The sequence below is a fragment of the Diceros bicornis genome, chromosome 23, assembly GCF_020826845.1.
Source record: "Diceros bicornis minor isolate mBicDic1 chromosome 23, mDicBic1.mat.cur, whole genome shotgun sequence".
Taxonomy (NCBI): Eukaryota; Metazoa; Chordata; class Mammalia; order Perissodactyla; family Rhinocerotidae; genus Diceros; species Diceros bicornis.
This window is the reverse complement of record NC_080762.1, coordinates 32,358,054-32,381,045: the sequence shown is the minus strand read 5'-3', so window position 1 is coordinate 32,381,045 and position 22,992 is coordinate 32,358,054. Positions and strand designations below refer to the sequence as shown.

At 33.9% G+C, this 22,992-nt stretch overlaps 1 protein-coding gene across 4 annotated transcripts in view; it reads left to right on the top strand.

Moving 5' to 3' along the window:
* The window catches only part of GRIK2 (glutamate ionotropic receptor kainate type subunit 2), a 654,115-nt gene that overhangs the window by 402,308 nt on the left and 228,815 nt on the right, over positions 1–22,992 (top strand). For all 4 annotated transcript variants that reach the window (XM_058566570.1, XM_058566566.1, XM_058566567.1 and 1 more), the window contains exon 9: positions 773–886. In XM_058566570.1, the coding sequence (XP_058422553.1) occupies positions 773–886 (114 nt within the window). The remainder of the gene's footprint in view (positions 1–772; positions 887–22,992) is intronic.

Here is a 22,992-nt window from a genome sequence, read left to right as displayed (position 1 = left end):
AGTGGCATCCTGTGCTTATATGTGTCTCCCAGAGACGTGTCTGTGTCATCCCATAGGCTGTGTTCAGTGGGTATAAAATGTCTGAACACTGAGAGTATATGGCCTACTCTATCAGAGGGTATTAGTTAAATTAAAATACATATTAAATAGAATATAGGTGGAAGTATTGGAATGGGTTATCTAGATTAGATTGTGCTGTAGTCTCCTTTTCTTACAGTATTTTAAAATTTGCAAACGTGTATTTTAAAAGCTCTCAAGGTAATTCTGGATAGGATTTTGCCCTACTGGGGGTTATGCAGAATACCAGTCAATGCCTATCTTAAGCCTGCCTTTACCTATTAATTTATCCTGGATCCCCAGGTTTTGCTCTGTCTTTTAGCTTTGTCCATATAATATGGCATGTTATCTTTATAATAAGAGAATGAGATAGATCCATTACAGTAAAAGACATGCGCTATTAATGAGTTTTTAGCCAGCTATCAAGGTATCATCAAATTTGGTTTATCTTGGTGAATGAAGGTTTGAATAGAGAATTAAGCTTCCACACTGACTGTAAAAGTTCAGTGGATCATTTTGTTCTTTAATGTCACACTTCACTGGCCACACTTCACAGAGCAGTGAATCATGCTTAAAACAAGCAGCCTTTACTTTAACGACAGCAGATAATGCAGCAGAGGTGAATAATAAGTGTTAGCAGTCTTAACTTTCTCTTGCAATACTCTCTCGCAGGTGCCTGATGGACAATTTACAAAGTACATATGCTCTTTTATAGATTGGAACTTGGGATCCAGCCAGTGGCCTGAATATGACAGAAAGTCAGAAGGGGAAGCCAGCCAACATCACAGATTCCTTGTCTAATCGTTCTTTGATTGTTACCACCATTTTGGTAGGTATTTGTTTTTCCATTCTTTTTAGATAAATTTAGATAAACATGGAAGTGGATAAAGAAGGACATTATAATTGGAACAGTAATGAACAGAATGTAATGTATTTTACAGTTATTTAGCAATTACTGTGTAACAGATGAGTCAATGTTAATTTAGTCACAGTTTTATTTTGTTAGTCTTCAATGATGTAAATTATATTAATGTTTGGGCTGCTTATGTTGATTAATAATACAGCTTCATGTATTACTGGAAATCTTTACATTTCTACAAAATTAGTTGCTATTGGAGAATTGTCAGTGTTAAGATTTGAAAAATATGTGGACACGCAGTTGTATAAATAGAGTCATGTGAGGAGCCTCATGTGAACTTTGCTTCTGCTTTTATCTCCTGCAAATATATTTCAGAGGGCATGCCATTCATTTTTCTGGATTTTTTCTGTTATAATTATATTTTAACCTCGCCTTCAATTTAATTGTTTTCATCATGGAGAATCACTTTTACTTGACTAATCTCCCTAATGAAATCAAATGACAAAAGCTTTTTTTAAGTCAGAAATATTTTCACCACCAACAGAATTAAATTAATACTGATAAGCTAGATATTTTTACCCCTCTTGTAATTATATATTTTAATTAGATCACACCGTAATGTTCGCTTATGCTACTATGCCATTTGCAAATAATTTTAGGATAAGCAAGGAGCTCTTATATTATTTAGTCAGTACTTTCTACCTACAGAATAAGCTTATCAATGCTAGTCCTTATGTCTCCCCAGGTAGTCAATAAAAATGTAAGGTTAATGTCCAGAACAAACAACCACTCAGTTTCAGCATTTATATAGTTTCTACATTTGATTGATAGTGGCAAATGAAGCAAGGAGGAGTTCATAATCTTGTTCTTTTAGTAGCAACAAGGGACGTCAGATCTCTAGGCATGTCAAAATAAAATAGCTTTGGTTAAAGACTCTTGATAGTGAAGCAAAGTTGATAATCATGAAATGACAGTGATGAGCGCTCATGAGGTTTCTTAATCACTCCCTTGCTAAGAACCTCAGTGAATACTTGGCTCCTTATCCATCATATTCAAACTTGCTAGGTCCTTTTTAACTTAATTTTATATCTCCCTCTCCTTTCAAAGATAAGTGTTATACTCACCAATCCTCCATCCCTGGCCTTCAGATGGAATATTCTTACAGGATGCTAGCTCATCCTTTTTCTGCCAGTATGTCCTGGATCTCATTACTTCCTGCTAGGACTGTTGCAGTGACCATGTAACTATCCTTCATGCCAACAGCCTTCCCCTTTGCAATGTACCCAACTCTCCACTGTAGAGATCTACTTCTGTCATTTTCCTGCTTCCTTGCTTACAAATCTTTAGTGACTCCTTGTCGACCTTTAAAAAGTCCCCAAAATTTTGACCCTGATGAAACCCTTCTACAGTCTTGTCTTCTCCTATCTTTCTATCCTCATCTCCCATTACTACTATGTTAGCCTAATATGTTAGCCCTATTCCCTTTGTCTGCAATATATTTCTCTCCATTTCTGAGATATTATAGTACCTGTCAGTACTTTATATTGTTTAGAATTAATATTATACTATACTTTATTTCATGTGTGCAGTATTTCTCCAAATATCACTGAACATTCCTTGGAGGAACAAGATCTCACTATGTCTCCTGTTTTTACACTTATGTGCCTCTACAGTGCTCGTAGAGTAAAGAGTGCTGTACAGGGGACATCTGTAGTACTCAGCAATTGGCCCACACACTTCTTTCTGTGTTCTCCTTGATCCAGCCAAACTCGCAAATACATCACTTATTTTATGGCTCCAAATCTTTGCTCAGTTCTTTATGTTCCCCTGTGAAAAATCCTATTCATCCTTCCAGACCTATCTCAAAAAACACCCACTCCATGAAACTGTCTGATCTCTCCATTAAGTTGTGTGTATGTGTGTGTGTGGGGAGGAGTGGGGCATACACTTTATGTATCATAATACTCTACCATGGCACTTACCATACATTGCTTTTTTAGTTTAGAAACTTTGTTTATATCTGTGTCTCCATTTGATATGAATCTGTGCAAGGCCAATGATCAAATTTTACACTTTTTTGATCTCTCAGTGTCAGAGAAAAGTGTCTCAGGCATAGCAAGCACTTGATAAATATTTTTCAAATTAAAGTAAATAAATGGTATTTAATTAAATGGAACATTAGAGGTAGTATGCAACTTTCAAATGACTATATTTAAATATTTTTCAAGTGTGCAGGTTATTGCAAACTTCTTGTTCAAACAAAGCAGATAATTAAGACGACGTGTATCATTTCTCAGTCTTGCTTAATTACTCAGGGTTGTTTTATAAAAAGTATCTGATATTTTTCTCAATCATAAACAATTTTGTAGCTGTAGATAAACAAGTGGTATTTAATCTTAGTTTCATATCAGAGCCAAGCATAAAGCTTGTAAAAAAGTACTGCTACGCAAAATTAATTCCATACCTTTGAAACAGTATTTCTGGGCTTTGGACCTTGGACATCTTTAGCTTTTTAAGTTCCACAGATAATTCTGATCTATAATGATGATTGAGAACTACTGCTCAGATCCTTACTCCAGATAACTGAGATGTAAGGTCAACTGTGGAACATGATCTAAGCTTATATTTTAATAAATAGTTTATTTATGTTTTAGAGTATGTCACTCTACTGGTTTTGAAGAGATTCTGATATTTTTTAAAAGGAAAGACATTTTATTTGTTTTTTATTTCACTTAGTCGAAAAAATTCTTTTTCTGAGTACTCTGATCACAGAGTATCCCCAATCAAGAAAAGAACAGATTTGAAGAGCTTATTTACCTTATTTATGTAAGCCTTATGCTTGATGTAATTTATTGGTGTTTAATTTATATTTTATAAGGCGGTTATGATCATTGATTTATGTTATGATTACTTTGTCCTTTTCTCTCTTGGAAAATCTCAGAGGAGATTCTGGCTGTGTTATGAATAATGACATCTCCACAAAAAGAATTCACTTATTGTTCTTGTTCAACATTTTTATTATACGTCTTTAAAAAACCAGTGAGGTATTCTAGAATTAAGCATTATCAGTGTGCTAATCATAATCAGCTCCATTTCTCTTGAATTGTATGTATTAATTTATTTTATTCATTTATTCTTTTATTTAACAAATATGCATGGAATGATGGTGATATTACACTAAAAGCTATATGTGGTGAACAAAATAGACATGGTCTTTTGCTCTCATTGAGCTCAGAAAATGGTAAGGATTCATATAGAGAATTACACATACACACACCACACCTTGTGATTAGAATATAAGAAGAAGATAAATGGGGTGATGCCTTTTACAGGATAATCCTAAATTATACAGGACGTCAGGAGTGGAAGGACAAGTCAGATTAAGCCTTTCTGCAGAGGAATAGACAGCTGAGACCTGAAGTTTGAAAAGGAATTAGCAAGGCAAAGAAAGGGAAAAGGAGAGTTCTCAGCAGAGGGAACACCATATGCAAGGGTCTTGAAGCAGGAAAGATCTTGGAAAATTTGCAAAATTGAAAGAAGACTATGATGATGGGGGCTGGCGCTTTGGTCTGCTTCTCAGCTTCATCAGATATGATTATATGAACATGGTTCATTACAAAAAAATAAGACCTTTTTGCATGTCTACCATGTGCTAGACGTTGTTCAAAGCGCTACTCATAGATTTACTCATTGAATTGTCACAGTAACCTTTTGAGGTAGATACCATTATTAATACTATTTTATGGGTGAGAAAACTGATGTCCAAATTGCCTAAGTAACCCACTTATGGTCACACAGCTAGAAAATAGAGTAACAGAGTTTCGACCAATCTCTGAAGCCAACTTAAGCAACCGATACTATAAAATGAAAACTCTAGTGGCTCAGTACGGAAAAGTCTAACAACTATAGTTTATGACCAAAATAGCATCTTGATTGAGAATTGTTCACCTAAAGCAATGCTTCTCATCCAGAAATCCTCCATATGCTAGAGCACTGTGATGCCATTATGTGTGTGTCCCCAAACATCTAGACAATCTCGTCTATGGAGGCCAAGATTTATAGGCCAATCTTCCTTAGATGTCTTGGTCTTCTTGTTTCTCTCCTTGCCTAATTTAGCACTCAGTTTTCTTTCAGCTTCTTTAAACGATAATCTCAGATTTTCCTGGGCAATCAAAATAGTATTGGAGCTTCTTTCATTAGAACTGAGATTAAGCATCTTGTTTATAAATTCTTTTTGCTCCCTTCAACAATACAACCTATGCCCAAAACACTGTATGGGTACAGCATACAGTTATATGATGGAATGAATTCATTTTAGGAAGCCCTAAACAATTGTTTAAATGTTTAATTTTTTTTTAGTTTTGAATTAAGATTTATGATATCATATACTTTGGAAATTTGTGTAACTTCACCTGCAGGTCTAGACCTAAAACTCAGGTCTACTCATGCCATCTCCTTAATATTCCTCATATTATCTCTCTGGTCTTCAAATTTCAAGTTCAATTATTATTAAAATTCCCTCGCTTCTCGTGTTTATCATTATTAATGGAACTAAAAATATCAACTTCAGAATCATGTTTTCATCTATGATGATTTTGTTTATTACATAGTGATCGTTAAAATATAAATTCCTAATTGCCAAAAATAATAACAAAAATACTAATTCTGAACGAGATAGAGAAGAATCACGTGTGCTGTATCTTCAGTTTACAGCTTCATCCTGTCATCCTTACTGCTGTGGATTCACTAACTAGAGGCAGGATCAGATGACTGAATATTTATTTAAGTTTGTATAGGGAATGCTTATTTTCCCTCTGTATTTTTGGTTTTCAATAGATTTTTTCAGGCCTGTCTAAATATGTTGAGTGCTTCCCACTGTGCTGCTTCTGGATAATAATTGATTTTTGTCCATCAAAAGATTACTAGTACTTAAAGGCCACTGTACATGTTCTTTCCCTTGACGACTAGTAGCACTTTAGCGTGCAAATGACTATGAATTTGGTTACTTTTTTCAGAAAAATCAGTTACTCTTAAGGAGGTTCTTTCTTCCCCATTGTTCAATGAATTTAACAAATGTGCTTGCATCTGCAACTTAGCTTTATTTTTTTATTTTCTAGTACTTCCTGGAAGGTTGTGTATTTCAGTATTGAGTTTACTTGCTTAGCCCTGTAAAGCTCTGTTGTCACAAGCCACACATACAGAAGGCTTATCTGGGAGCAGAGTCCCAAGGACAATGGAGAGAATCACAGTACAAAAGAGAGAAGTGACTGAATCGTCCCCTAAATGGTTCTGCAGCTTCTTCCATAATATCAACAAGAGCGGATTTCCAGGGCTTCAAATCTGCCACTGCAATAAGTTTTCCTCTGATTCTTCTCTTTCCATTGTCACGTAAGGACTGTCAAACAGAATTCTTCTTAGATAGTTGCTAGCATTTGGACTTGGAAACCCAGACACTGCAGCTTCACAAAGAAAAAAGATTTTCATTCTTAGTAACCCCTACACCACTTGTAAGCAGTTTTGAACATGTATTCTAGAAATACTAAGATCAAAATAACTTAAGGAAGATGTAGTAGATAGACATGTGTAAGTACTACTTAAGTGTTAATAGTGAAATGGAACTGCCTCATTCAAACTCAGTCTCCTCATACCCCATTCCTGCAACCAGCTTGTTCAAAGAGAACCAAACCTTTTCTCACCATATTTTTTCTTCCATTTCAGGGATCTTGCTGGCAGTACATTTTTCTCTTTCATTCTTGCTCTAACAGCTCAATGTATTTTATTTCAAATAGCTTCACATATTCTCTTAGACTTCCAGATCAGCTAGATAAAATAAAACTATTGGTGGTGGTACCATAGAGAAAGAAAGTTGTGAGTTTTAATGTGAAATTAGGCATAATTAAAAAAAATCCCAGCTTCCCAATCTTTAAAAGCTTTATAAGTGACCAGACCTCATTTTTTACCACATAATCTCACACACACACACACATATCCCTGCTTTCTTCATCTTTCTTTATTAAATCTACTTTAAAAATGCTACCATAATAAAGATTCTTAAGTATTTTCATTTTGTTGCTATATTCTTTTTTATTGCCCACATTATTGTCAATACTATAGTTTTGTTGAAGATTACTTTATTGTGAACAATATATTAAGTTTAGTATAGAGGAGTGAATAGAGAAATCTGAATTTTTGGTTCAACTTAACCACATCAAACTACATGGAAATGCAGTATTTATGCTCTAATTTTCTCATTTTTAAAGATGTTGTCACAATAGAACCAATGTTAAATCATACAATCCAAATTTCAGCTATGACCTTGATCTGAGATTCAGACGTAAATTTGCAACTACTTATAGGACATATATACACCTGGATGCCCAGTATCCGACTCAGCGTGCATCAGACCTCCTCCTTCAATTCAGGTTTTACCAGACCTGCTTCTCTAATATTTCCAAAGTCTGTGCTTTCAGTGCTTTTCACTCAAACCAGAGGTTTGTTTTTTTTCTTAGATACCTCAGTCTCTTTAAACCCCATATTCACAATTCAGGTACCTAAAAGAAAAAAAAAAAAGGATGGATTATTCTAAGAGTTTAACAAAGAAGTGAGTCAAGGAACATTTTGAACAAGTGAGATATGGTTTGTTCATGGGTACTACTGAATGGGGGATTTGTAGAGTCTGATTTGAGAGACATAGTACCAATAAGAAAGAGGAAAGAGATGGCAACATTGAAAAATCAGATCTGAGATTTCTTGGACATGGACTAGATGTGGTGCAAAAACATTTGAGAAGTGTGAATGAGGACTTCAAGGTGAAAACCTAAGAGGCAGAGGTGTTAGCATCACCACAGAGCATAATAGGGATGTTGGGAAGGGAGCTAATGAGCCCTATTTAGTCGTGTATGAATGGAGATGTTGGCAGTAACTTTTGTGTAGTCAAATCTTGATTATTCATGTAAAGGGCTAATAAATTAGATTCAGAGATGAAATGCAGTTTAGAGATTAGCTAATAGGTGCAGTCTCCTTTCCCGTCAAACCTTTTACTGGAAGAGCAGTGAAACGGCACATTTGATTGATTTGAGCGTCAGCGTTTTTTTCCCCCCTTTTCCTCTTTCACTCTTGAATTAAGCTAATGAAATATTTAATGGCAAAAATACAAATACCAGCAGAAAGACAGTAACAACCAAGACCTCTGATCTAAACTGATAATTCCGTCAAGTGGAGTTTAATAGTATACCAGCTTTTACTAAAATATGAATTCTTTTTTTCATACAAACGTGAATGATAACCACTAAGCCATATCCTCCTTTAAACCCTTATTGCTCTGACATCAGTAAGTCTCTTTCCTGAAATACTGGTGAACAGCACAACTAGCAAAATTCTAGCCCTTTTTCTTGAAAGTTAATTTCAATGTATTACACAATCATTATTTCTATAGGATTCGTTACAATTTCAGGTGATTAAATATTATATTTCAGGGAGAAAGAACTTGTCCTCACCTTCCCAAATCCTAGCAGATTTTCTATAGATATATAGTAAAAGCAAAAACTCTTCTTAGAATGATAATTATGGCCAATAAAGACTCAGATTTTTGTACATGATGTAAATTCATGGAAATTATTCTTCTGATAGGAGGTAAAAATAGTTTGCAGCAACTAAGAATGTGATGATTGTGCTTGCAGTGGTGTACTAAAGGATTTCTGTGCGTGTGAGAATCAACCATCGAAAAGAATGCATTGGCTTAATAGACTTGCAACACAAAATAAAGAAAAAGAAAAACTGTAGATTGCCTTGGATTAAATTTTGAAAAAAAGGAAAGGTAAATAGTAAATGTGGTTTATTCAAGTTATTAAGGTAAAATACTGTTCTACAGGCCTGCTACGCTATTTTGCTGTTGCTTTAAAACATAAGCCCCCAGATCATGATTGTTATTCATTTTCTATCCAGAAAATTCAGGTAAAAGTGCCTTTTGTAATAACGTCTTGAGATATCAAAATGGAGTTTGTTTTCCAGGCAAGAGAACAATATATGAGCACATAGGGAGACTTTCTCATCACTAGTTTTTGATCCTAACAAACCAGTCATACTTAGTATTGCCTTTTCTTGAAAACATTAAGTTGTTCTGATCGTTGCTGCTAGGTTTTTTCACTTTTTCTTCCTGTTATTCTCACTTCCAATTGTGATAACCTGTAGTGCACCGTAGGCTTCTGACATGAATGCTAATTAGGGGTGGCAGAATTCAGACGTTAAGAGCCGTGGTGAATAGAAGGAAATTGAAAGACCAGGACTCAGACAATGGCAAGACCTTTCTTAGTTCTACAGCAGTGAAAGCATGGCAGTTGGAATGGCGGAGGCTGAGAAAAGAAATGAAATAATACTGTCTGGTCAGTGGAGTAATAACAATCAGCTGTGTCATTATTGTTTATGCTTATTTATTGCTTATTGTTCTTCTTGGTATTTCTTGTGACTGTGAATTGGAAAACTTATTTGGCCTGTCCGGTTAAGTTTCTATGTATTTTTTTAGCAGCATTTAGGGTAGTATGAATCACTAAAATGTAATGAAATACTAGTAGTTAAGCTTATTGTTAACTAATTCCCTCAAATATATGATCCCTTTCCATTTTTAAGATCAAAGTTTACTACATACATTTATAAAACTTCCTTAAATTAGCTAGGAAAAGAATAACAAGACTGTTTTAAAATAACTAAAATGTAGTTGAGGTCAGTGGTGATATTTATTAAAAGAAGTGAAATTACAAACTTGAAATTGTCTGTAGGCCTTGGATAGTATAAGAAGTTATAAAAATAAATAGTTAATAATCTTTACAAATGTTAATGATACTGGATTCTTGTTAAATCTCATCAAGTTTAAAAATACCATTTTCAATTAATGCAAACGAATACCTTGTAAACAAATCATTTATGTATAATATAACAATCTTTACTTCTGAATTTCTTTTGGAAGAATTTATAAAACATGATCAACCAAATTAGCATTTAAATATGTTTTTCCATAAAATTGATCAATACAAAATACTTTTTTTAATCTTCCAATTATGAGATTTATAATTTCTTTCATGCTCATTAACTAAAAGTTGGCTAATTAAGAATAAAGCTCTAAAAATCTCTATTATTTCTAACCATCATAATAAATGTTTCCATGAGATTTTCTTAAATAACCAAAAATGATATATATTTTTGAAGCAGTTTAGGATAAACGTAAGATCAACCAACCATTTCTGGAGAAAAGAATGCAAACTGTTTAAAAGTTAGGTCATGAAAATATTGGTTCTTCATTCTGCTTGAAGGTGTTTGACTGTGGCTCCTTGCTAGGCAGATGTCCTGGCACCCTACGCTAGCTGTCAAGCAGGAGACAAGGGCAGAGCAGTGACTTTAGAGAAGCTTCTTATGATGTTCCAAGTCAGATCTAAAGAAAAACAAGCAGAAGGAACAAAACATAAAATGTCCCTTGGTTAAGAGTCCGGTTTTCTGTTTATACTTGCCCTCTATTTTACTCTTTAATCTACTGTTTCAATACTGCTCCTTTTTATTAAATAAAATTAATTATTAATTTTATTTATTTATTTTATTAATTTATAAAACCAATGTGTTGGTTTCATAGTGCAAATAATTAGAATTGTCTGCAAATCTGTAATCAAAGCACTCACTAGATGTCCATAATGGGAGCTATCCTCATTAACACTGTAAAAGATAGGCTTCCTCTTAACTTTCCAATAAAATTCTCAATGAAGATTGAGGAAAAAAACAACACAAAAACAGTGAAAACAGTAATATTATAAGCTAAAGTTAAGAGGAGACTATATACCATAATTTCAGTAGAATGTCCATCAAATAGAGCTTATGGGGACAGATTGCTGATTATCTTCTAAAATAATCCTACTTATGAGTCCAAACAATGTGATTCTATGTTTTTATGTCACAAATATAGGAAAATACTTTATTTTTTAATGCTTCCCTTACCTCTCTCCTTCAATCACTTTATGGACATATTCCTATATTTAAGAGATCTATAATTAATTGTCTTTAGTTGTTTAGATATTTAATCTTGTATCTTATATGTAGCTATAATTTCATCTCTACCTTTGCTAATTTTTAATTGCTTTTATCTGTTTTATTTTTATTTGCATTTGGTGAGCACTTCACTCTCTGAGCCTGTTTTCCTTGTTTTAATAGTATTTTCTTTTTTTATTATTAACTATGACAATAGATTTATTCTCAAGGAGACTTTTTATTCCTAGTTTTCCAATTAATTATTTTTCAAGAATGGGCATTGAATATTATTGAATACATTGGTCATCTGTAGAGATTATCATTAATTTTTCTAGTACTTATCGTTTTGACGAACATATGAGTCAATTTCTGAATAGTAAAAGTTGTTGTATTCCAGATAAGCTATTATTGGTTATGGTTGAAAAATATTTCAGTAGACTGCTATGTTTTCTTTTCTATATTGTTTTTAAATATATTTGATAGTGACTGTTCCTTAGTTATAGTGTTTAACCATTTTGTTAACTTTTTATGTCAATGTTTTGCTAACTTCATTTAAAAAGAGGGAAACTGGTTCCACAGTATTTGCTGTGGTCTAAAGCAGTCTGTGTATCATGAGGTTATTTGTTTTATATTAGATTAAAAATAAAAACTCCACAGTATTTAGATTTTTTCTGGAAATATTTCTTCTTCTTCTTCTTCTTCTTTTTTTTTTTTGCTGAGGAAGATTCATCCTGAGTTAACATTCATCTTGCCAATCATCTTCTGTTGCTGATCATCTCCCTCTATTTTTTTTTTTGTACATGGGGACACCACCACAGCATGGCTGGTGACTGGAGCAGGTCCGCACCGGGGATCCGAACCCGCGAACCTGGGCTGCCGAAGTGGAGCATGTGGAACTTTTAACCGCTCAGCCACAGGGCTGGGCCTTGGAAAGATTTCTTTAATAACTATCATGATTTTTTTTATGGTTATTGACCTAATAATTTTATTAATTTTTTAAAGTCCATTTTACTTTGTGCATTTGATGAATATCAAGGAATTCAAATTTATTAACATAGATTTTCATATAAGGTCATCATATAAATTTTATCATTTCTATCTGTTGAGTCCCTTTCTCATGTAAAATTTTGTATTTTAAAATTTTTTTCTTAAATTCGGTTAATTAAGAAATCTTATTTTATTATTGTTGTTTTTACTAAAAGACATGTTTATAATTTAGCCATTTTCTTCTTTCCTATTTTCTACTTCACTTATTTTTCTTCTATTTCCTTATTATTTTCTTCCTGCTTTTCTTACATTTTTGGTTGTCCATTTTCTAGCTTCTTATATTTAAGCACTCCATTTATTTATTTTGTTGTAAATTATTTAATGATAAATTCATATAAGGCTGAACTCTGAAAACTGCTTTGAAGATACTTTTCTTTTAAAATGAAAAATAGTGTAGCTTAATAATTAGCAGAATGCTTTGGAGTCAAGCAGAACCTTCATCTCTTGAACCACACCAGGCTTTGAAATTCAGATAATAGTTACTAGATAATGCATTGAAATAATATACTTTCTGAAAATTCTTTTTAAAGCCTACGCATTTCATTAATTATATTGAGAGATATTTAACCTTAACTAAACTACTGAATTTAGTGTTTACGGTCTTTTTAAATGTCAACTTTCCCATTCTTAAACCTTTTACTGACTGGTGCCAATAAGTACTTTTTATCTTTCTATATGAAGAGCGTATGTTTGCTAATTTTCATTCCATTTGTAAATTACGTGACAAAATGGCTAGAATATAAATTTCTAAAATATTTCAGCATTTTCCTTGAAAACACTTTTGATACTTTTTCAGTGGTATAATTTTCATTCTCTTCTGGTTCACCAGTTTTATTTTCCACTATTTAAAGCTCTCAAGATTATTTCTTCCTTTATCTTTGTGATTTATTTTTTATATATTTAGTTTGGCCAGGCTGGGTCTAGGTAAGGTGTTTTGTCTTTTTAAAATCTATTTTCCAGCTTTCTGTGAAAATATCATTTCATCCTCAAATATTCTTACCGAGCTTTAAAAAAATTTTCTCTCAATGTGGGCAGAGGTACCAGATTACATATGAGAATATAGGCATAAGTACCAGATTATCTATGAGTTCCTTTCATGTCTTTGGAATATTCACACCCTGAAGCCATGTGCTCTCCTGCTGCAACCTGGCCTCCTTTTTCTTTAGGCCTCTGACTCAGCTGTCATCCTGGGACTTCCCATCACCATCATCCTGGGAATTCTATTTGCCTTTCTCCTTTCCCAGAGCCCCATATCCTGGATCCTACGATTTCATTTTTCCTGAATTATTCTCTCATTTTGTTAGAGTACAGGCTGTAATAGCATCCTGAGAAAGGTCACTTGACAGGTAAAAATTTTAGATTTAGGCATATCTGAAAACATTGCCTCCTGTGTATAGAATTATCATTTGAATTCTTTGAAAGGCCGTGCTCCATTTGTCTTCACGTCCTGTGGCAGTTGTTCAGATGTGCATGGTCATTCTGATTCCTAATCCTTTGTATGTAGCCTATATTTTTCTTTCCTATGGACAATTTTAAGATCATCTCTTTATTCCTGAAGCTTGAGAATTTCACTAATGCTATGTCCTGGTGTGTGGAACTTTTAAAAATTCATTATATTGAACATTCTATAGAGTCTAGATATGTGCTGTCCAATTTAGTAGCTAATAGCCACATGTGACTATTTGAAATGTAGCTAGATTGAATAAAAATGTGCTGTACCTGCAAAATAAACACTGGCTTTCAAAAAACTTGATATAAAAAATAGTGTAAAATATCTCCATTTTATATTGATTATATGTTAAATAAAACATGCTATTAAAATTAACTTAACTTGTTAGTTTAACTTTTTTTTGTAGTGTGGCTACTAGAAAATTTTTAATTACATATGTGGCTCTTATCTGCAGTTGGCATTATATTTCTATTCAACGTCACTGGTCCAGAATCTTGCTGGGATCATTCAGTCTGGAAACTCATGTTTTTCAGTTCTAAGATATTTTCTTAATGTTATTTATTTAATAACTTCCTCTGCCTTTTTCTCATTGTCTCTCTCCCTCTGGATGTCTGTTAACTGGTTGTTAGACTTGCTAGCACCATGAAAGCATTAGACGGTGTTTGTTTGTTTGAAACATTGATGCCCTGGTCTCATACTCAGACATTCTAATTTAATTGATGAGACCCTGACATTAGTATTGTTTGAAATCTCTCCAGATGATTCTAATGATCCTCTAAATTTATCATGTATTTTCATCTTGTTTCATTTTTGTTCTTTCTGAAAGAGTTCCTCAACTTTGTCTTCCAGCCCATCAATTGCTTGCTTTCTTTTTATTTTTAAGAATTAATTTTTTTAGAGCAGTTTTAGGTTCACAGCAAAATTGAGGGTAAGGTACAGAGATTTGCCATATACCTTCTACTCCCACGCATGCATAGTCTTCCGCTATTATTGAACTCTCCCACCAAGTGGTATATTTGTTACAATTCATGAGCCTACATTAACATATCATAGTCACCGCAAGTCCATAGTTTACAGTCGAGTTCACTCTTGGTATACGTTCTGTGGGTTTGGACAAATGTATAATGACGTGTATCCATAATTATGGTATCATACAGAGTATTTTCTGTACCCAGTCCCCCTCTGCTGCCAACCAGTTCACCCTCAACCCTTGGCAACCACTGATCTTTTTACTGTCTCCATAGTTTTGTCTTTTCCAGAATGTTGTATAGTTGGAATCATACGGTATGTAGCCTTTTCATATTGGTTTCTTTCACTTAGTAATACGCATTTAAAGTTCCTTCATGCCTTTTCATGGCTTGGTAACTCATTATTTCTTTTTAGTATACTTTATTTTTTAATTTTGTTATATTTTTAATTTCCAACAGCTTTTACAAGTTCTGGGATTTTTTTAAGCAGCATTGATTCCTTATAGTTTGTTTTTTGTTTTCATCTATTCCTTACATTGTTTCTGTCTTATTTGGGTTTTTTTTTTCTGTTTTATTTTTGTCTTGTTAGAGGCTCCACTTGAATTTTCTCAAATGTCCATTCATACTTTAGCGTAAGGCACTATGAAAGAGAGTGGAAACTCTCCGTGCATGAGGAGAATTAACTGACAGGTGAACTGCGCTATGGGTGTTTGGGGAGGGATAAGGCTGTCCATCTGTAGGGTCTAACAAATACTTATTTCTATATGTCTTTTCTCTTCTGTTGTGTAATTTCTGAAAAGAATCCTACAGCCTGGGTGACACCATCTAGCTGCTAGCATTCTCAATTACGAAGGGAAAACAGGATGAAGAACTTACTTTTGACTAATGCAAACTTTAATTTAGTCCTCTAGATTTTAGCTAGTACTTAATCTCTGAATCCAGAGCCAATTGGACTTAATTTCTCCTTCAGTTTTCTCTCACGTCAGGGCAAGGGAGGGTGGGTAGTTTCCCAGAAATGTGTTGGAGACTCTACCTGGTTTTCTAGTTGGTACAGAGTATGGACCTCTGAGCAAGGACTTTTGATGAGGAGAAGAACAAAATATTTTTTCAACTGCCTCCAGGAGACCGAGGCTTCTTGGTTTCCTCTGGCTTTATATTTAATGTCACTTCTTTCAAAATGATAGTTAAGTTCCCTCATCAATTGCCTTATAACTCTGTATATTTTCAAGAATTTTTTAAAATGGTCATGAATTCCTGCCAGATGAGTAGGCCAGCTTGACCACGCTGCCCTGCCAATGTGAGCACACTATTGCAATGATGGCACAGTGGTGCCACCTACGTCTCAATAAGAAAATGGACTGAATTTTGATTCTACAGTTTTCCATTCCAAGAGTCTATGCTTTTTTTTTAAACAGAATTCATCACCAACAGCCAGCCCTCTCTTTTCACTCTGCTTATATGACTTATTTATTAGGAAAAGTCCAGAACATGATTTATCTCTTAAGTAGAATGAAGCCCTTTTTGATGACATGTTCATATTCTTGCCCCAGTATTTTTACACCATTGCCTACAACCTACCAATTATTTTTTGCACGTGTTTTTCTGTACATATCTGAATTCTATGCCCACACTTTTAGCAAGACTCTGATACTCTTTTCACTGTTGTGAGTTTTTATATTTACCCATAGTCTTAGAACTACTTTGGTAGGGAGTTAGGAGAGGGAATGCCAGTGCCTGCTCTCCACAAATCCTTGAGCTATGTTTGGTTTAGGAGTAGGAATCTATTAGGTGAAGAAAGAATACAGGCTATTTCGGACAGTAGGAGAAGTATGTTTGAAGGCACAGACATATGAAACAGTTTAGAGTATATGAATAACTATAAGTAGTCCACTACAGATGGAGCATAGAGAATGTGAGAGAGAAGTGATGGATGAGGGTGAGCAGGCAGGCAACAGCAGAGTGGAAAACCTTTGTAGGTCTCATGAAGGAATTTAGATTTTATGCTATTCATAATGGGGTAATTTTGAAGGATTTTAAATACATGAACAATGTGATCAAATTGGGATTTTTAAAAATCCCTCAGTATGAAGATGGCGTTGTATCTAGTTCATGAGACAGGATTTAGTGAGACCAGCCAAGAGAATATTGCAAGAGTGAGAACTGATAAGGTCCAAACTATGGCCGTATCTAAAGGGTCGGGAGGAAGGAAATCAAACTCACAAGATATATAGCGTGGAGAATGGGGGCTATATAGTAACAGTTTGCAAATTGGAGTTTAAGAAGAGTTTAGAGGTTAGAAAGACTTTCATTTTTCTAGTAAACATGGCTGGAAACGGAATTGATGCAAAAAAGCAGAATTAGGGTAATACAAGATGAATTTAATTTTGAACATATTGAATTTAATTTTCATATGGCATATTTATTTGGTTGGCAGTTAGACATGTAGTTCCATAGCTGAGGAGATTGCTTTGGGCTGGAGATGGTATTTGGAGTTATCAAAATAGATGGTGTTTGGCATCATGAACGTTGGTGATATTGTTTATTTAGAGAGCACATGCGTGTGTTCAGTGAATCTACACCACTGCACATTTCTTTCCTTTCCCGACACTTCTGTTGATTCCGTCCTAAAACCTGCTGTATTCTGTTTGGCTTGAAAAGCAATTATAAATTCAGGGCTTATCAGGAAGATAAAGAGTCTGGGATAGGAAAAATCATATTGTCCTTTGAGTCAGGCTGAAGAGTCCCTACCCATATTGGGAAATAGTGGTTGTCAGATGACAATCGTGGGACTTTCAAGACCAGTAAGTCCTGAAATATGTCAGGTACTTTCAACCTAACTTCACTTTTTGGTCAATATCTGATTCGCAGGTCCTAATCTCTGTGTTTTCAATCACAACTTGATCACTTCTCATTGATTCCTAATTGCTTCTCTTTATTTGAGATTCAACTGGTACTCTTAATGACAGTCTATATCCTGACTTCAATTAACCCCACCACAGTGATGCAAAAAGAAAGGTACAGACCTCTTCCCCTGGCAGGAAACATACACATTATGCTTTACTGGCATCACTAAAGTAAGTGTTTTTTGCCTAGAAATCCAGAATAACAGATGAGCCCCCAAGTCTTTATCCATTTATCAATCAATATATTTTATTAGGTGTACTCCTCATAAGGCATTTATGCCATTAATTTATGTCATCATTTTATATCATTAATCAGACACCTAAACAGTGAGTATTGTTAACATGAATCCTATAAATTTTATGTTCTGAGCTCTCTTAGCTTTAGTTTTATGTAGTAATTGATTAAAAAAAAATAACTCATGGATTTGTTTTCACCACCTTGTTTGAGTAAACCATATTGGTCAAACAAACAAAATGTTTTTCACCACTTCTGAGAACCAATAAAATAGAAAGGTCTTTGCCACATAGCTGTTTGGAAAATATTTCATATTATATGGGGAATATGTTATACTGTATTCAAATGTAATTAGAGCCAAAGCCTATAAAATATTTTTTTCATATATGTCACAGATTTGTGTTCTTAAAAAAAAATCTAAGTTTATATTTCCTCTTCTGAACTTTTAAATTTACAATTGCTGGCAAATATGATACTCTCTGATCTTAGAAACAAAACACTGCTTTCATAATACAGCATGTGCTTTCTGTGCCCTTTAACAATAGCATTCCATGTTTATTGTTTGGTAACATCAGAATTTCAGAGGTGCTCCACAGTTCTGATAGATATGTGATACAGGTACACCCTACAACTATTCTCTGAAAATAGATTTTTAGAAAATACTGGGTTAAGCCAAATTCATTAGATTTCTTTATCACCAAGTCTTTAATAAAAGTTCACATGTATTTGGATATCTCAAAAGGAAGCAATTATGTAGAATTTCCAAATATTTTTAATTGCAGAATATTTTCTTGAAAATAAAACTTGTAGGATAATTTTCCAGAAGAAAACACTATGTACAACACTAGGTTAAGCCATAACAACTTTGACACCTTCATTGATATTTATGGTGGAATTTACTTACACATGTAAATCCATGATCTGCGGAGGAGCAGATCTTTTTCTACAATTAGTTGATACTTGGTATCTGAATTTAATACATAACTGAGAAAGGGCTTTTCTGCAGGTTGAAGGGACAAGTGGAAGTGAGAAAATCTAGGTTTGAATGCTGAGTCTGCCAATTAATAGATGATATACCTTGGGTGGTTTACCATAACTTTATAATGACAATAATAGTAATGTGCAACTTATATTAGAGATAAAAATTTGGAAAATATATAACATAGTTCCCAGCACAAAATTATCAGTAAGTGATCATTTTTAATGGGTACAAAGTAATTTAAAAATTAAAAAGTAATCAATGGTGCTCACATTTACTATTTTCCCGCAAGGCTTTCTAACCTGTTTATGAACATCTTCAGCTCTTTTGAACCGTCATTCTTCTTCTTCAGGCCATGTGTGAGTGAGATTCTTCTCTACACATTTTCTCACTTTATATTTCTCTTGCCCGAACAATGCTTGCTGCTTGCCATTTATCTACTTTGTACTCATTCTACCATCCATTTTTCTTATGGCCTTTTCTCTAGGATGATTTAGCTGACTACCTTGGGACATTTTTACTTTCCTTTTCCTGGCACCCAATGGTCCTCTTATCCATACAGTTTATTCATTAGGCACTTACAAGAAAACTTGTATTATTAGTTTACATTTTTCTGTGCAAGTTCAACTAGATTTAAATATGCTTAAGAGAAGCAACTCTGTCCTAAAGCAGGGTATTTTCTTTTAAATGATGGGTACTCAATAAACATTTGTTGATTTTATTGATTACAAAGGGCAGCAGGTGAAAGTTAAACTCACCATTCATTATGTAAAAAAGAACTTTCAGCAGATACGGGCTGCAACTACTACTGATCAATGGTGGCTAATCCTCATTGCACGAGAACTTTTTCGTATGAGTGTTTTGCATGCATATTCCGGAACATCAAAGGGTTGTCAGTATCTGATCTGATTTTGGGTGGGATGAGAGGAGAAAGCCAGTTAATATTCAGTTCTTGAAAAGTCCATTTTTCTATCAGCTTATTTCCACTCTTTTTGGAGAAACATAAGTAGAGGTAGAGGATGGCTCTTGTGTCCTCTTTTCTTAGACCAAAGAGCCCCCAAACTCAAATTGTTGCACTAAATTATAAGAAACAGAATGCTAATGATTGAAAACTCCGTTTTGCAATCGTTTGACAGATCATGTTTCCTCCTTCAGGTTTGCTTCACCTTTCTCAAACATGCATTCAAATTTATCCAGTGTCTACATAGTGAGAAAATACATGAAGGGAGAATATTGGAGAAAAAAATTCTCAACCTCATTTCCTACATCAAAATTGGTTTTAGGTAGATGCTTAAAAATAATCTTAGGCAAGAGAATCCCCTTCTAAGCAGGATATGAATTCAAGCACTGATAATCAACAATGATTATATCCAGATAGTTTTTCAGAATTTTATAGGAATAAAATTTGTTTCCTAACATAGGTCCTCATGATATTATCTCCCCCTATCTTTCTTGCTCCACACTCTATTTTCGCTTAAATCATTCAGTGCAATTCATTCTTTTCAGCACCCGTATGAATCATTTTCTCTCCCTAAAATATTTCCATCTACTCACTTTTTTTAACTCAGTAGTTCTCATTCCTGACTGCACATAGGACCAACTACATAATTTCCACCCCCAGTGCAAAATGAAAATGAGGATCTCTTGTTAAAAAAATTATTAAGAATTTCAAAAGGACACCAGCAGAGCATTAAACCTAGCAGAGGTCCCTTCTAACTGTTGGGCCATGTGCAACTACACGAGTCACACACTCATGAAACCGGCCCAACTGCTCATTATAATCACCTGGAAAGTTTTTAAAAGTAATGATGCCAGGGCAGCACGCTAGATGAATTAGATTAGAATCTCTGGGAGTGAAGCCCAGACATTAGTATTGTAATTTTAATTGTAAAATATTTAATTTGATTTTAATGTACAGCTAGGGCTGGGAATTGAGAATTGAATGAACTGAAAATTCAAATACTATTTCCTTGTGACTTTGTGTTGTACTTATCTATTTACTTTCTGTCTCTGACTCTATTGTAATGCTCCTTAAGAGTGGATACCATGTCTTCTTAGTCTTCTCATCTTCCTGACATAGAACAATGCCTGGACCATTATGGACATCTATTAAATGGCTGTTGAATGAATGAACGAATAGATAAACAGATATTAATATGACCTATTTATCCATTTCTTAGAGAATAATCAAGAGAAGAGAAAGTAAAGTCAGACTCATTGGATGATCATTTAAAAGTGAAAAGAGAAAGCATGCTGTTAGAAAAGAATAGAAAAAAGTAAAATAAGATATTTAAGAAAATATATCTAAACATTAATTTTCTTATTGAACAAGGTGATTGACCCATACAATAGCCCCCATAATTCTGTGCTTAGAGGGAAAATTATTTAGTCTATACTATTACTTATTAACTTTTAGTGTTGAGAAAATCAAGAATAAGAAAAAGAGATGAGAGAATTTTTTGATATAATTAAGGAAAAATAATCACTCCCTAGATGCATCTATCACAGATGAGTAACAGGAGAGTAAGTTTGTGATGGAGAAATCCTTCCAAATGTGCTATATAGCTTGTGAATGGGACTAGAGTTGGGAAGTAATGGCTATTGTTAGGAGTGTTTTGTCAGATCAAAGTAATAGAATAAATGTAATTGTTCACAAGCACTAGTAAAGTACAATTCTAAGCATTTGCTAGTTTTAAGTAGGCCGGTATTTTAACATAGCATACAATGGTTTCCATTATACTATTATGCCCGATGCTTATACTCAATATGAGAGTATTGTGTATGTGTAAATAACTTGTAATTATATTGTATAAATAGTATATCATAGCAATTTGAGGACAGAATACATATTTCATTCATTATTCTTGATACAGGGTTTGGTAAACTAAGGCCAGAGGGCTGGCCACATCTTTTTGTTTGTTTGATTGTTTTCTGTTAAGGTAAAATTCACATAATATAAACTCCACCATTTTAACCATTTTAAAGTGTTCAAATCAGTGGCTTTTAAGATATTCACACTGTTGAGCAATCGTCACCATTATCTAGTTCCACATCATTTTCATTATCCCAAAAGGAAACTCAGTAACCATTCGGCATTCATTTCCTGTTCCTCCCTAGGGCCAGCCCCTGGCAACCACTGATCTGCTTTGTGTCTCTACGGTTTGCCTACTCTACATATTTAAAATAAATAGAATCATATGTGACCTTTTATTTCTGACATTTCACTAGGCGTGATATTTTCAAGGTTCATTTGTGTTGTGGCATGTAGCATGTATCAGTCTCATTCTTTTTATGACTGAATAATATTCCATTGTATGTATATATATCATTTGGTTTATCCGTTCATTCATTGATGGGTATTTGGGTTGTTTCCAAGTTTTGACTATTGTGAATAATTCTGCTATAACATTTGTGCACAAGTTTTTGTGTAAGCACCAGTTTTTAATCCTTTTGGGTATACAAGTAGGAATAGAATTGCTGAGTCATATGATAATTCTACATTTAACTTTTTGATACACTGCCAAATTGTTTTCCTTAGCAGCTGCACAATTTCACATTCCCACTAGCAATATATATGAAGGTTCTATTTTTTCTATATCCTCACCAACACTTGCTATTTTCTTTCTTTTTTTTTTCATTATAACCATCCTAGTAGGTATGAGATGGTTTTCTCACTGTGGTTTTTATTTGCATTTTCCTAATGACTAATGATGTTGAGCATCGTCTTATATGTTTGCTGGCCATTTGTATATCTACTTTGGAGAAATATCTATTCAAGTACTTTGCCTGTTTTTTAACAGCGGTGTTTGTCTTTTTATTGTTAAGTTGTAAGAGTTCTTTATATATTCTGGATAGTAGAATCCTACCAGATATATGATTCACAGTATTTTCTCCCATTACTTGGGTTGTGTTTTTGTTTTATTGACAATGTCTTTTGATGCAAAAAAATTTTAATTAAGATGAACTTAAATTTAACTCTATTTTTCTTTTATTGCTTGCTCTTTTTGTGTCATAGTGAAGAATCCACTGCCAAGTTCTAAGTCATGGAAATTTACCCCTATGTTTTCTTCTAGAAGTTTATAGTTTTAGCTCTTACGTTTAGGTCATTGATCAATTTTGAGTGAATTTTTGTATATGGTGTGAGGTGAGGACCAACTTCATTAATTTTTGTGTGGATATGTGGATATCCAGTTGTCCAAGCACGAATTGTTGTAAAGACTTTTCTTTCCATTTAAGTGGTCTTGACACTCCTGTTGAAAATTAATTGACCATAGATGTAAAGGTTTATTTCTGAACTCTTAATTATATTACATTAATATAAATATCTAACCTTTGCCAGTATCACACTGTTTTGATCAGTGTGGCTTTGTAGTAAGTTTTGAGATCAGGAAGTGTGAGTTTTCCAACTTTGTCCTTTATTTTCACGATTGTTTTGGCTATCCAGGTTGGCTATCCAGTGTCTCTTGAAGTTCCATATGAATTTCAG